At 38.8% G+C, this 16,169-nt stretch overlaps 1 protein-coding gene across 1 annotated transcript in view; it reads left to right on the top strand.

The window, feature by feature from the left end:
• Positions 1 to 583: 583 nt before the first annotated feature.
• The window catches only part of ROBO1 (roundabout guidance receptor 1), a 392,430-nt gene continuing 376,844 nt past the window's right edge, over positions 584 to 16,169 (top strand). The window contains exon 1 of the mRNA XM_029214218.1: positions 584 to 713. Within this exon, the coding sequence (XP_029070051.1) occupies positions 659 to 713 (55 nt within the window). The 5' untranslated portion in view covers positions 584 to 658. The remainder of the gene's footprint in view (positions 714 to 16,169) is intronic.

Here is a 16,169-nt window from a genome sequence, read left to right as displayed (position 1 = left end):
GCGGAGCTGCTGCCTTCTTCAGTACCCTCCGCATCCCCCAAGTGATGGGAACAAGGGCCCGCCCAGGGAACCGCTGTCGCCGCACCGCCCCCTTGCTCGCCCCCAGCGCGCGGAGTCACCCAGGCACACCCCCGGCACCCTGTGCCCGTCCTCCCGAGCTGCTGCCACTGCCTTGGCTGCCTTTGCCGCCGGCGCGGGTGGCCAGCTGTTGACTGGGCTCGCCTATAGACGGAGAAGCACTTTTCGGCCCTCCCTAATCCGTTCTCACACGCTAACTTTGCCGCCGCCGCGCCGGCCCTCGCCGCGGGAGCACGCCGGGAGGCTCGGCAAGATTGTGGAGGCAGGAAACCGCACAACTGCTCTTCTGCTTCGGCTCTTTGTTGTTCGCTTTGGATGGTCCTTGGAAGTGGCCAAGCCTCCTCGGAAACCCTGGCGCCAGAGAAGGCAAACCTTGGAATTCTTAGTCTGCAGAGGGCTCAGAGATACTGACAAGCGTCCGGAGAGGTGGACAAGTAATTGCCCTAAAAACTCCTGGCGGATTGACCCACGTTGCTTATATTAAGCCTTTGTGTGTAGTGTGTGGCTTCATAAATTTGGAGACCCCATTTCTACTCTCTCCTCTTGGCATGAGACTGTATGCAGGATCCACCCGAGGACAATGATCGCAGAGCCTGCTCACTTTTACCTCTTTGGATTAATATGTCTCTGTTCAGGTAACCCCGCGTCTTCTTCCTTCACCCTCCATTCCCCTTGCACGTCCCCTCTCCACTTTTCAGAATCAACCCCGAACTGCATTTTGGTGACCTCTCCCTTCTAAGGCCGGAGGGGCCCGACCCCTGGCAGGAGTTTTAGACGAAAAGGTTCTTAGTTCCTACTTTGTGTTGTCCCCTTTCCCTCATCTCCCAAGACCTTCCAAGCCTCTTCGCAGACCTAGGCCTTTTGCCAAGTTCGAGGCACGCCCAGATCATTCTGGGCAAACGCACGTCGGAGCGCAAGGGTGGGAGAGTCAGCGGTTGGCGGTGAGCTTGGGCCATGAGGATGAGCCAAAGTGAGTTTCAGCCCTCGGCTGCTTCCCGCGGGAAGGGAGGTGTGCGCCCGGGGAGCTGGAGCCCAGAAACCCGCCAGGATTCCTGAACCTGGTCCTCCAATTCGCCCCTCCTCTTTCGAGCAAAGGGGTTATTAATAGTTGTTTTATATAACCAAGGTCTGTAATTAAATTCGATTCTGAAGAAACTTCAGGAAATAACTCCTTCTTACCGTAGGATATAAAGTATCCCCTCTGCCTGGGTGAGTTTAGAAGGAAAACAAGAGGTTGCAAGTATCTGAAAGGGAACACTTAGTTGCCTGGGAGTTTTCATTGGCAAGGGAAAACAGAAGGCTGAATTTAGGATTTTGGGGATTCATTAAATAGTACCAAAACTCTTCACATGAGCTGTTGGAAGGATACTGCAGTGGGATACGTCTGACCTAAGAGTGTACACTGCATCTACGCTTCCAAATAGCTTTCTTACCCTCCCGAAGAAACTTTTACTAGGGAACAGAGCCACGGCTCAACTTTTCTTTCTTTCCTTTTGGTAGATTCTGGTTTCAATCAAGGATCCGATTTCAGGCCTTAACACACACACACACACACACACACACACACACACACTCACACACACGCACACGCACACACGCACACGCACACACACACACAGTGCACCTCAGGGAATTTTTTATAGTCCTGTACTGAGCTTCAAGTTGCATCAGAGCCTGTACGTTAGAGTCACTCAATTTCCATGATTATGAAACAGTTTTGAAAGGTTGGTTTGAGCTTTTTGTGGTCCACGGCTATGATTAATATTTTGACCAAGGATTTTACTTAAGGAAATATGTAAAAGAAAAACACATCAGCTAAATGATGGCAAATAAATCCCTAAAATAATCCCTAAAATATGCTTTCTGACTAAAAGGAACCTTTGCAACGGAACTAAATGAGAAATTTATTAAATTGTTATTCCTTTGAAGAAAACAGAAAGCTGAAGTTTTCATTCCTGTCACAGTGGAAGGATGACTAGATTAAACAGATTCTTTGGGGCCGGCCGCCTCTTCTTTCTTCCAGCTTCCCCTCTCTCGTGTATTTTTTTCTTAGTTTTCATATCTGAGGGATTGAATGGTTTCCCACCCCCATACCAGACAAGGATGCAAATCAGAAACATTCAGATCTGATCTCTCTATTTGTCTCTCTTCGCCAAGTCTCCCCCTAGTTTAATTTACAGCTTCAGATACCTTTGAGATTTTTGTTGATTCACCTTCTCGGTTAAAGTTTATTCACGTGTGTAAAGTGAAGTGTCAGTGTGATAAATGACTGGAGGAGCAGATTACTGAAGATAGGGGGATTAATGGTCATTAGTCACTGTTTGAGCTGAGTTTGTATATGTTGGGACATTTTATCATGGCAGTAGATTAAAGATAGGGTCACAGTAATAGGATGTCACTGAAAGCTAGTCGTGTCAGCGTGCAAATTCTGTCTGCACTTGGAGAAATATGTCGGAGCGTGTACTGCCCTTTAGATTTGATAATTTGATTAGTACTTAGTACCTGAGATTTGTAATTTAAATAGATAGAAGGCATTTATAACCTTAGAGCTGAAATGATTTCTGGCTTTGTTTTTCTAATTTAATTTTCCACCGAAGCTACTGGTGATTTTAATAAACCTAAGTTTTTCCGATAGGTGTGGTTATCCACTTTCTTGGTGGGGTCAGAGTTGTCCTTGTGAGATGCTCTCTCATATTTAACCTGAAGCTGTTTATTGGTCTTCTGCTGGCTTTCACTCCAGCTGTGAATCTGAACTTGGGGAGGCCAGATTACTGGGCTGCTGGGGAGGGTTCACGACTGTGTGCTATTCTAAAGCCACACTATTGACTTGAATAAAACTTCACAAAACTCAGATAAGTAAGTAGAGTTGGGCGTGCTCAAGACACCTGGGCAGGGAATGAATGAAGTTCTTGAAAGGTTGTGTTTCATATCTTGCCTCAAGCCTAAGATCACAGTCTATCACTTGTTAATGGAGTGTATTTAAGAGAAATGTGGTGAGTTTAAATAAATCAAAGTGTACTGAGGGGGGTAAGGTACCTTCAACAAGATTTAACCTGTAAAAACATCTATTGGTTGTCAGTTCTTTTTTCTTTTCCTTTTTTTTTTTTTTTAAAAAACCTGGCTGCCAACTTAACAAAGTCCTATAGTTTTCTTCATACAGATTATAAACTTCACGTTGATGTGTTGATGTCATACTTAACATCAAAATGTTATGTATTTGTTTTTTGTAGTCTTTTATTTATTAGCCTAATGCTACAATATATAACTTTTTATTCTAGGAAACTAAGATTTTGGAAAAAATAGGTATTTCTTTAGAAATTCTTTTTCATGGTAAATTTCTTTAGTGTTTGTATACCTGAGTTCTTTTCTGTGGAGAGCTAGACTTTTGGTGAGGGGAGCAGATGGGATAGCCCTGGAAAAAAAAAATCTGTGTGATCTCTCAGGAACTGATTCTAAACATTCTTTCTTTATGGACTTCCTCTCCTCAACTCCATTTGATCAAAACTGCTTTTAAGTGAAAAAGTGATTGAATTTCAGTTCAGACTTAGGATGAGATCTGAACTTCAAATGAAGTAGAAATTCACTAGTGCTGTCTTCCTTTCCTCCTTTTTTTTGGGAGGGAGGAGTCTTTTTCTCTTGGGGGGAGGGAAATTTTTTAGATAAGTTTCACTATGTGAGCCACTTATCTTGCTCTGTGGTCTCTGTAACTGGAAAGATTCTTTGGTAATTCCAATAATTTCTTATTCATTTCTTTATAAACTTATTGGCTTTTAAATACACTTATCTGAATACTGTGACGTCTTTTAAAGGCATCCTATTTCTTGATAATGGGGCCTCTAATACATAAGATATTTACAGTTAAAATGTCTCAGAACAATAAATTTACCTGAAATTTTCCCTTAGTCTTCCCTATGACAAATGAAATACTCTTGTGTGAATAAAGTGATACAAAATGCTAAATTTCAAACCTATAATCACAGTTGTTTGTTTATTTATTTATTTTACGTTGAGTAGGTATCTGTAATTTAAAATACTGGGCAAGAGGAATAAGATTGGGAGGAAGCTTAGAATAACAGCTTGCCAATGAAGATCATAAATAGTTGAGTATGTATCATCTTCTGTGTTAATAAGAGATGTTAAGGTAATGCTCATTTTAAGTTCTGGCCTTTAGAAAAATGTTTAATTCTAAAAACAAAAGTATAACTGCCTTGCATGCTTGATTTCTTATAGAAAAATACAAGGAAATCAAAATTGTTACTCAATTAAAAATTAGGCCTAAGGTAATCTGTAGAGTATATTAAGAAATTCGGTAATAAGAAAGGAAAAAAAAAAGGTGGAACCAGAAGCAGAAGGCTAGAGAAGTACAGTAGAAGAGACAGATCCATAATTAAGCTGGTTTTAAACTATAGGAGGAGGGAGAGTGGCAGTAGACAGAGCCAATCTTAGTGTACCCTCTGACCACACATAGCACAAAGAGCAAATCTGAAAAGTGGGCTCTTGAAAAATTGATGTCAGTGTGTATGCTCTATGTTTAACAACTATATAGAGAACTAGACAATTTTTAAAGCAAAGGAGTAGTTTGAAACATGGAGTAGTTTGAAAACAAAGGAGTAGTTGGAATCTTTAATGAATTCATAAAATAGTTTTTTTTTAAGCTATATTTAAGAAGACTTTAGAATGTTGACTTCCTCAATTTATACAGAGGAGTGGAAAGCTAAGTAGTTACCTTCTGCATCATAATGTTTTTGCTTAGAGGAGACCAGCAAGTGAGAGAAGGAAATAATAAAAAAAATGAGATCAAGTTCAAATTCTGGGGCACCGTAAGAAACTTTATGATGATGACTACTGCTAGTGCTATGAAGATATGACTGTCATTTGTGGAACGGTCACCATTATCTTATTTAATGCTTATAAGAGCCCTATGACATAGGTGCTATTGTTACGAAAATTTTACTTTATCTGTATTTTATCGCTGTGGAAACTACATCATAGAGAGGTTAGGAGATGTGGATGAGCAGGGATTTGAACCATGCTGATTCCAAAACCCTTAACCACTGTGCACTTTCCTAGTTGAAAGAGAGAAATGAAGGATTTAAAATAAGAAAGATTATGGTTCAATCATTTTTTTTTTTTTAATTTTAAAACATGTCCCCCAAATTCACCCAAACAAGACTGTGGTTTGAACTCTTGAGAATTTGGAAGGGAGGCATTTTTTATCCTGCCATTAAGTAAATGATCTTTAAATTTTTAGATCACCAAGCAAGATGATCGGTTCTTTACATTCAACCAACTCACATCCAGCCTTTATCATGTCTGTATTTCCTGGCATGCTTAAAAAAAGACACCGAACAGAAGTCAAAACAATGACTGCTGGTGATGTAGAAATACACGGATTCCAAGTTGTATTTTGAAAAATGAATGCCGTCCTCATTCATGCACACTTGAGGAAAGATTTTGCTCTGAGTCCCAAGGCAAATAATTGGTGCTTATCAGGGAAGAGCCTGCCTGTGGAGAAACAATCATTTCCCCTGGGGTTGCACCTTCCCCTCTGGGTTGGGCATGGGCTGGTGGTCGTTTAGTAGTAGATGAGCCTTCTGCTTGACTGCTATCCACAGATGACTCACTTCATGGTTACTGAACATGGAAGGGTGTTGAGTGTTAATACCTGGTTGATCAGCTGGTTGGAAACTGCTTATGCATAGCCAATAAAGTTGCCATCCTGTGGAGATCAAAGGCCATCTCCTTTCCCTACAATTCTGGATTAGCATGGTTTCCTTTTCCCCTTGTCCCTCTACCTTCAGCACTTTCCTTCAATCTTGCTGTTGAGGAAGAGGAAGAAAAAAAGATTATCTGTAGCGTACAGGGAGATAGCTTTGATCTCCACTTCGTTGCTTCCCTCTCTTTTGCTCTTTAGCCAACCAAAAGGCTATTTCTAATGCTGGAAGGTGTCATGTTGCTTGCTTCATGGGAGAGCTCAGTCTCATTTCCTGTAAGCCAAAACAGACTGCTACAAATTCCCTTACTTCTGTGATTTTACTTGGCTTCCAAATGTCTTATGACAATGTTGTTCCACACATAAACCAATATTTTGAACAGCATGACTGTGAATATCTTTCTGACTTCATTCAATGAGAGAAGTACCTCTGCCGTGTTCAGAGCTGTCCGTGGCTTACAGCCGGAAAAGAATATCTGTTTATTTTATTTAATTAATTTATTTTCTGATTGGGAGGAGAGTGTATAGAAGGTAAACAATGGTAGAAAAGGTTCTTAGATCGTGAGTTTGATGCTGAATGGTCTACAGGCTTAATGCCTGTCACCTAGTTTGACACTTAAATGAAGCATTAAAAGCACCACCAGTGGATACAAGCAAATGTATACAGAGCAGTGTGGTTCTGCCTTAAGTGGGAATATATTCTTTTTGTGTCAAGTGAGTGATTTATGTGTAGCATATAGGAAGTAGTAGGCTTCAATTCCTAATAATACCGTGTATCTCAGGGATCTGTTTTTTCGATCATGTTAGTTTTCCTTACTAGAAAACACATTTTTAAAGCACTTCTGGCAAGTAGTAGCTCATGGTCACACTTTCTCAAAATGCTCTTGATTGGATTTCAGAAAGTATCAAGTTCAAAGTATGGGTCATCTATGCGTATGTCCAGCTTATGTGTACATGCCCCGAGAACCAGGGACAGCTTATCCACAGTCAGCCATGGAACGAGCATGGAGCCTTTGGAACTTTCTCCCAAAGTTATTTGCAAGAGGTTCTGCTTGACAATGTCAGAGACCGAATCTGTACCCCTGACACTCTGTAGGTTTTTCTTTTCTTTTTTTTTAAATTTATTATTTTTGGCTGCATTGAGTCTTCGTTGCTGCGCGCGGGCTTTCTCTAGTTGCGGCGAGCAGGGGCTACTCTTCGTTGCGGTGTGCGGGCTTCTCATTGCGGTGGCTTCTCTTGTTGCGGAGCGCTGGCTCTAGGTGCGCGGGCTTCAGTAGTTGCAGCACGTGGGCTCAGTAGTTGTGGCTCGCAGGCTCTAGAGTGCAGGCTGAGTAGTTGTGGCTCATGGGCTTAGTTGCTCTGCAGCATGTGGGATCTTCCTGGACCAGTGCTTGAATCCACGTCCCCTGCTTGGCAGGCAGATTCTTAACCACTGCGCCACCAGGAAAGCCCTGTAGATTCTTCTTTTAATGTGAGGAAAGTTCTCTTAGGAGTAATAAAATCGTTACATGTGACCATTTAGTACTTTAAAAATCATTTCAGGTATATGTTATTTCTTGATATAACTTAAAATTTCAATGAACATAACAAGAGGTGTGCTTATATGACAGTCAAGTTCCTTGTAGCATGTGATGTATGGTCATAATTTATGCACCATCATGGAAAAAAATATCAACTCTGTAAACTCATTCATGGATGTTAGCAGAAGAGGAAACAGAGGCCAGATTTTAGTTTCTCTCCACTCATATGACGGAGGCCCTTTTATGTCATTAGCAATCCCAGGTAGAGTTTGAAAGGAAAATGGGGCAAAAGAATAAGTGAATCAGGCTACATTTGTCTGTTCCAAGATCATTTGGCATCAGATGGTGCTAATGAGGTACCATCTCAAAATTTAATCTCCAAACTTCAATAACGTGCATACTCTGTTATATTTTCTGTTTTAGCATGTGGTTGTTTTCTTCCACTAACAATGTACTAACTTTTAGTTTGGCTAGAAGTATCTGCCTGCAATTCCTTTCCTATATAAAGGAAATATAAAATGTATACTTTGCAGTTTCACTGATTTAAAGCTGATTTTGTTTACTCAGGCTTGATTTAAAAGGCAGTCTTTTATTACTTGGAAACTTCACTAATGGTGCTTGTTCATATATCAAAGTGAGTTAAAACACATTTGTAAGTGTTAACTACACACCTCTGGGTAACTTTAAACTACTTTAGTTGCCTGGTTTGGGAAGTAATTTCAGTGTCTCCAGACCATTCAATTAGCAAGCTGTCTGAATAAAGTAAACTGGCTTGTACAGGCTGTGGGAGATAGACTCATCTGTTTTTCTCCCTTATATTTGAAGAGAAGTGAAAATTTCCTTACCAATCTGGTATTAAGTTTGGAACTGGAATTTGCTTCAATTAATGAACTTAGTAGTTCATTAATTGCCGAAACCTAAACATGTAGAAGAAAAAGAGGAGATGGGCAGAAGCTTTACTTGGATACTGCATGGAGATGAGGGAGCATTTAACTGACAAGATTGTTGCTATTCATCAGTTAATAATTAGGATTCGGTAGACGCATCGTAAGGGCAGCTTTTATTTAGATTCAGTATGGTCAGAGAGGAAACAAAATTCATTGCATTATTTGGTCTTTTCTCCTGTTAGGGGTCATTCCAATCCAGGAGCTCGTCCTTTCCTAGGACCCCATATTCAAAACTACTCTTTCACCATTTTGCATTTGACACATTGAACATAATGCTTTAATAACCACACACGATTATTAAATATATTGTAAGATATATGTGTATATATGTATATAGCCTGACGATGAAAAAAACAAGTAATTAAATGATGAGTTATGGATCCAGTTATGTGCATTGAACCTACAGGACTAGGAATCAATAATATAATATCTCTAATAATTATTATTATAAAGTCTAAAATGTATAAAGTTATGTGCCGGCACAGTGCTCATACACCTTATCTTATTTAATACCACATTAAGAATGAATGCATTGCTGTTATCCCTGTTTATCAATATGGAAAATGAGGCTCAGAAAATTTACGTTCCTTGACTGTGGTCAGTCAGCTAGCGTGGTAGAATCAGGATTTGAAACCAGCCTGTCTGATTGCAGAATTTGGCTCGTCACCATTATACCCACTGCACTGTTTCCTTATAGGAAAATCGTTGTAGATGAAACAGTATAAAATGTGTAGATAACAAGGCTAAGATGCTTCTTTGTGAGGGAACTAACTTGTGCTGCCCAGCTGTTTTAGTTGCCTTTTAGATGATAGATTTTTCTGGTATATTGATTGTCTGTTCCCCTCTTTTGCTTGATAACACTGACATTATACACCATAGAACACAGAAATCTCAATTCAGCCTGTAATATGATCTAGTGGAATTCAGTGCTGTTCAGTTTGTGGAGTAAATCTGACACAGGAGCGAAGTAAGTTTTATGAGAGCTCATTTGGGTGAGTGAATAGAAATGTCTTCATAGAGAAAATACTATTACTGGCATCTAATTTCTCTAAGAAACTGGTGCTGAATTTTTGTTTTTTTGAGTCTGAAATAGACAGTGAACATAGTGATACGATGTTATGGATAATAAAAGTATATTAGGCAACAGCTTGGTTAGAATCTGTTACTACTATTCCTTTAAAGGTGTATCCTTCTCAGATGGCAAGTTTTCTAGAAAACAAAGAATGTAGCATTGGTGAACATGATCCCTGAAAACTGCCAGAATCTGTAGTAACTATTAAAAACAGTACTGTAATCAACCCTCTCTCAGAAGTAATATAGTTGGTTTTTTAAATGTTACTCTTTTGTTCTTCTTACTCTTTTATTTTATTTTATTTTATTTATTTATTTATTTAAGGCTGCATTGGGTCTTCGTTGCTGTGCGCAGGCTTTCTCTAGTTGCGGTGAGCGGAGGTTACTCTTCGTTGTGGTGCACAGGCTTCTCACTGCGGTGGCTTCTCTTGTTGCGGAGCACGGGCTCTAGGCGCACGGGCTTCAGTAGTTGTGGCACGTGGGCTCAGTAGTTGTGGCGCACGGGCTTAGTTGCTCCGCGGCACGTGGGATCTTCCCGGACCAGGATCGAACCCGTGTCCCCTGCCTTGGCAGGCAGATTCTTAACCACTGCACCACCAGGGAAGTCCCATTCTTTTAAATAGATATGTCTGACTAAAGATTGTTCTGTAATTTCTTAGGGGTGGTTTTCTCAGTTGAACTCAATAGTCTTCCAAAGTTATTTCCAAATGTGTAGATGGGATGGTACATTTCTCTTCTCTCTGTCCATAGGTTTATGACTTTATATATGCTTAAATGAAAATTGAAAAATTTCCCGGTTCCTTACTCTTTACCAGTAATCGAAACTAGGTATCATTTCTAAAACCCTCCCTCATATGAGACCTGGTCATAGCCTTAAGGTTTTTACTCTGTCTTAAAATAACTTCATAATAAATGTGTTTCTGTGCATTTATTGCTTTGCAGCCTGCCATTCATTTGTATTCGATAATGCTACTTGTTTTTTATTATGAATGGAGCTTAATAACATTCTTTATTCCTCAGTAAATGACTGTCAATCTTGATTATCTTGATTAGATAAATCAAGATTATCAATCTTGATAATAATGAAAAATTATTATTAACCAACTGTCTACTTTTGTTGCTGTTAGATACTTTAAAGAATGTTTTAGACATACTGATAATGTGTAGGAGCTTTTAATACAACATCCAGGTTGTGTACTTATAGACAGGAAAATGTATGTTGAATCACATGAGTGAATTGTTGGCACTCTGTGAATGAAAGATGTTTTGATATGATGGTAAAAGTGAGAATTGCATTTGAGAACTGATAGATTAAGGGGATTTACTTAGTCAGCAAACTCTCCCTGGAATAAGTAGGTTGCCAAAGAGTGTTGAAAGAAAGAATAGAATATCTTGTTGAGCAAGGTGAAGTGTTAGAAAGGTGCATCCAGGAGTGGTGATCTGAAAAAAAGATATAATCTGTTTGAAGAGGTAGATTTTACAATAGTTAGTTGTTATAGAATTTCACTTACGACACATATTTTAGAGTACACTATTTAATAATAACATTCATTCATTCATTTGATCAATCTTACCAGGCAGCAGTAAGTTATTAAAAAAAAAAAAAAGCCCATTTCTTGCACTTAAGGAATTTATGCTAAATGGTTGATTGCCCAATAGGTAATTTAACAGAGGTGTGTGTGACTACCCTGTGAGCCTATGTTTAGATCATAAAGAGCTTCCACCAAATGGAGAAGAGGTGATAAAAAATAAATATAAATTTGATATCATAATTCTTAGAAATTAAGACATTTACTTTTTGGCATATTCTCTGAGGGTATGGATAGCAGTGTATAGACAAACTTAGATATAATGATATATGTTTTATTGTTCTTAACCTATCAGAGAATCATTTGGACAGTATCTTAGAACAACTTTATTTCTGTGCTTCTACCCTCTCTGCAGTAACCTGAACACCTATTCTTTATTCTATCCTCATTACTTTCTGTGTGACAGGAATTATCTCCTCATAGCATAGAAGATTCCATTTATAAGTTTTGTATAAATTTTCCTCATTAATTAAGCTAAAACTCAACTCTATTTCCTGTCCTACTGGACTCTGTTTTACCCTCCGAACTACCCATGGTAAATTCAGTTTAGTTTCTACATGAAACTGTTCCGATATTTGAAGACAGCTATGCTCTTTTAAAATTTTCTGTTCTCTGCACACAAGGTTTCTGTTTTCTTCCAATTTTCCTTATTTGATAAAGAGTCATTTCACTTGGTTATGTTCTTTTGTTACTGTTTTTAATATATATTTTGTCAGTGTCCTAAAGTGTAACATGGATTTTGAGGATCCTGTTTTCTTTTTTAGTAAAAATTTAGATAACTTTTAACTTCTTCCTAGTGTTCAAATAAATATCTCATTTCATCTAAAAGTTCTGTCAGCATCCTGGGATGTAATGCTTTTCTGGATCAAAAGATTTAAAATATATTAATAAGCTAGATACTTATCTTCCCACCTTCATTTACCACTGAACCATCTTCGAACTGCCCTTCCTGTTCTAAAGTCACGAGTCTTGGCAGGGAAGATAAACAAAATGAAATTTTTGAGATTCTGTTTTTCTTCTCTGATAATATTTTATAACGGTTGAAAACTGAAATGCCAATACAGGGCCTGTGTAAGGAAGGCCCTGTATCAGGTCTAAGGGATGGTTGGCTGGATGTTGCCATGGGGATGTGTGGACTTAAATGTAGATAGACTTTCAGAGTTTTCAAGAAAAGGCATAAATCTGTATTTTAAAGTAAAATCTCCCAACCTGTAATGGGAACAATTAGGTCTAAATTAATAATAAAAGTAACAACAACAATAGCAAGTCTTCACACCAAATGTGGCCCACAGATCATCATTTTGTAGCTGCAATATTACATTATCCGTCCCATATAGAACCGACCTATCTGTGGCTGTTTATTCCTACTCTAAATACATTGATATCCCCTCACTCTGTTATCTTCAGCGTTTTCGAAGCTTTTCCTTTTCTGGTGTTTGGCCATCCTTACTGTATTGTTTCTAGCTAAATGGTTACATAATGGCTTATTTATTTAACCCAAAGCTTCTGCCTTTATTAGGCATTATTTACATTTTACAAATTGTTAAGCCAGGCAAAGTGATCAGTTTGACTGTTTATGTTTATTCTTTGTCCTAAAGCTAACGAACACCGAAAACAAAACCATAAGCCCTTTGATGAGCAGAGGTCCTGATGAACTGAATAAATAAATATATTCTTGAATAAGAAGAGAAATTATCAACAGAGACAGTCTAAAGGTTTACTGATTGCTATTAAGAGACACACCACCGTGTTGCCTATGAATTACAGGTTGAGAAAGTACATTAAGGAAATCAGAAGAAATAAGAATAAAATTGGGGCTTTGGCTGAATTGCAAAGAAGCTTTTACCTTCTGCAAGTATTTATTGCAGGACCATTTCTAAAACCTGGTTTCCCATATTTGTTTTATTATTTGTTTTATAGATCATTAGCTGTTTGACAGAAATATTATCAGGAGAGAAGCTTAATCTAAAGGGTCAGCAATCATTGCCAATTGAATATTAACGAGAAATGAAAATAAAGCATCTCTGAAATAATTTGTTGGTGAAAAATGTTATTTAATTTACAAAATATTGATTTATGCACAGTTTTCAAGAGCATATCTAGCGTTTCTGTGAAGAAACCTTGTGTATAATTCATAAATGTTTCTAAAACAACACTTGGAGGATTTCTTTAAGGCAACGTAGAAATGGGATAATTTGCTCAGGTGTTCAAGATATACTGCAAAGCTAAATATATATGAAGACGCTTTGGTTAACTCTTTAAAAAAAACCCAAACTGGTCATTTCTTACTAAATCTAAGTAAAATATTCCTATATGTAAAAATTTCTTGTCTTCATTATGTTTCACTGTAAAGTGCATAGAATTTCTTTTTGTCTTCCAACGACTCATCCTGCTGGAAGAATATGGCAGAGTCCCATTGGGGATCATTAAGAGCATTACTCTTGTTAGACATCTATCAGGGGCAGCCCTCCTCATGCTAAATTCTAGAGCCACAGCTCACGAATAATATGAGATGCTCACAGCAAAAGGCAGGGAATAACGTTGGAGTGGGAGAAGGTCAAGGCACGGGCAGGGGAAGAGGTCAGAAGCAGTATTGTGCCCTGAGCAGTGAGCACTGATTCATTTGAAGCTGGAAACCATCACCAGCATTTCATTGTCCACAGGAGGCATGTTTAAAGATGAGCATTATTTGATGCTCTGACAAAATAGCTTGCTAATAATAATGTATTCTTCATCACTTAAAAGGGCAGCCATGACTTTCACGTTTATTTGGAAATTATTTCTATAGTTGAGAACTGAAGCTTTTAAAGGAATGTAATGAAAACCTATCAGCTAATTTGCCTAAGTCTTGTTGATTTTGTCTATTTCTTCTTCCTATTTCTTTCCATATAAAGACTATTCCGTTTTTTGTGAACCACAGAAACGTTATGTTTGATTTATTTTCTTAAGAGAAAAAGTACCCTGTCTTTGGAGGTATTTTTTAAAAATTTGTTTATTTAATTTATTTGATTTAGTTTTGGCTGCATTGGTCTGTATTGCTGCATGGGGGCTTTCTCTAGTTGCGGCAAGCGAGGGCTACTCTTCGTTGAGCTGCAAGGGCTTCTCATTGCGGTGGCTTCTCTTGTTGCGGAGCACGGGCTCTAGGCACGCGGGTTCAGTAGTTGTGGTTAGCGGGCTTTAGAGCACAGGCTCGGTAGTTGTGGCGCACGGGCTTAGCTGTTCCGCGGCATGTGGGGTCTTCCCGGACCAGGGATCGAACCCGTGTCCCCTGCATTGGCGGGCGGATTCTTAACCACTGCACCACCAAGGAAGCCCTGGAGGTATTGTTATTATTGATTTGATTATATTGCACACCTGCCTAATTAGGGTTCCCTACATATGAACCAGCTTCAGCCTCTTATCCCTCAGGCTTTTCTAGTGCTGTTCCTCTATCTGGGACTGCTCTGTCTAGACCCATTCCATTCTCTCCGTTTTCCTCCCCTTTTCCCCACCCTAACTGCTGTTTGGCCTAATGAATAAATTCAGGTGTCTCCTCCTCCAAAAACTCTTAGACACCCCTTCCACCCACCCACTGTAGTTTTGATGTACTTCTTATGTGTTTCCATAGCACCCTTTACAAAACTGTGACCTTGCCCATGATCATTCTCTATTACATTTACTTATCCAGGTCTCCTTTCAAACTATGAGGGTCTAGATCTACTTAACTATTACAACGAACACATTCAGTGAATTAATAAGTGATTCAGTACATGAATTTCTTTGCTTTGACAGGAGTTATAAAATAAATTAATAATCCCTCTGATTCTTGGGTAAGTTTTCATTCTTTTAGAAACAGAGATGTGAGTAATCAGAAAGAAGAAAAACCAGAGTTGCCAAATGGGAGCTCTCAAGAGTTTGTATTTACCAGATCCTACAAAATGCATTGGCTAGGATTTTGAATATCTACCTTTGCTTGGAGTTTCTAGGTTTTGTTATGATTTTTCTATGGACTAACTGTAGTATAGTGAGGGAAAAAACACGACTTGGATTCAGACTTGGTTCTTTCTGGGTTTGAATCTGCCACTAGGTAGCTTTTCACCATGCCATGAGTTAGTTTCTTCACCTGTAAAATGCAGGAATTGAAACAGTGACATTAAGGCCACTTTCAGAATTTAAATTCTGCAGTTTTTAACCTAGGAACAACACAGGGAGCTGGATTATTTATCCCTGAGTTTTTCCTAATCAGTGTGTCTTTCAGTAGAGTGTAGTGATTGTAAGGGAATGGGCTTCAGAGTTAAAATACAATGGTTTGAAATGTGGCTTCACTGCACACCAGCCATGTCACCTTAATAGCTTATCTCACTTTTCTGTTTCCTTACCAGTAAAATGGAAATAATGGGGTTGCTGTGAAGGTTAAATAAGTTAATATACATAAAGTGTTTAAAACAGTGTTTGACATGTTCTAATGTCTATTTAAGTGTGAATTGTGTTGTTTTCATTATTGCTTTGTTGATTGGTCATCTTTATCACGATTTTTTTTCTTAAAGAAACTAGTTCATGATAGTTGCTTTGTATAGACCCTGACTTACAAACCCTAAACATAAAAATTATCCCTACAGAGATATCACTCCAAACCTTAAGACCTCTCCCCAGAGATTTAAAAACAACGACAACAAACAAACAAAGCAGAAGGGTGAATGTTGTTAAGACAAAATTCAGGGTTAATTTGACAGGTTGGAGACAGATTTCTGGGCAGATTGCCATGCCAATGTGATAACCATTTCTATCCGAATAAAGCAAAATATATTATTGTTTATGCTGTACGAAAATGCCAACAATTAGAGGCTATATCAAGTTGCTTTCCCCTTACAAATTAAAAAAATAATGTTAATGCCTCTAAGAGGATTAAGAGATTTGCAATTTACTGTGAATTATTTTAATCAGATTAAAGGTCCTCTTTTACTTGGAGTTCAGCTATTTAGCACTTGGGGAATGGAAGTTTTCCTTTGGAGTGTGGGATGGTGACAGATAACTGGGAAGTGTCAGGGAGGGAGAAGGGTGAGGCCACTTTGGCTCCTGAGTAATATGGGGGACCAAACTGGGAGAGTGAAATTTGAAGTTGGCGGCGCGGGTGGGATGGGGGCTGGGTAGGGGAGTACCAGTAACAAACCTCACATGTTAAAAATGTTCTTTGAGTCCAGCTCCCTTCTTTACTTCCTTTCCCTTCCTTCAAGAAACAAAAACCAAATCAGATTGCTTCCATGCCCTGGCT

This window comes from Monodon monoceros, unplaced genomic scaffold, assembly GCF_005190385.1.
Source record: "Monodon monoceros isolate NGI ecotype Baffin Bay Population unplaced genomic scaffold, NGI_Narwhal_1 Super_Scaffold_11, whole genome shotgun sequence".
Lineage (NCBI taxonomy): Eukaryota > Metazoa > Chordata > Mammalia > Artiodactyla > Monodontidae > Monodon > Monodon monoceros.
The sequence above is the reverse complement of the archived record's forward strand: the minus strand, read 5'-3'. Positions and strand labels throughout refer to the sequence as shown.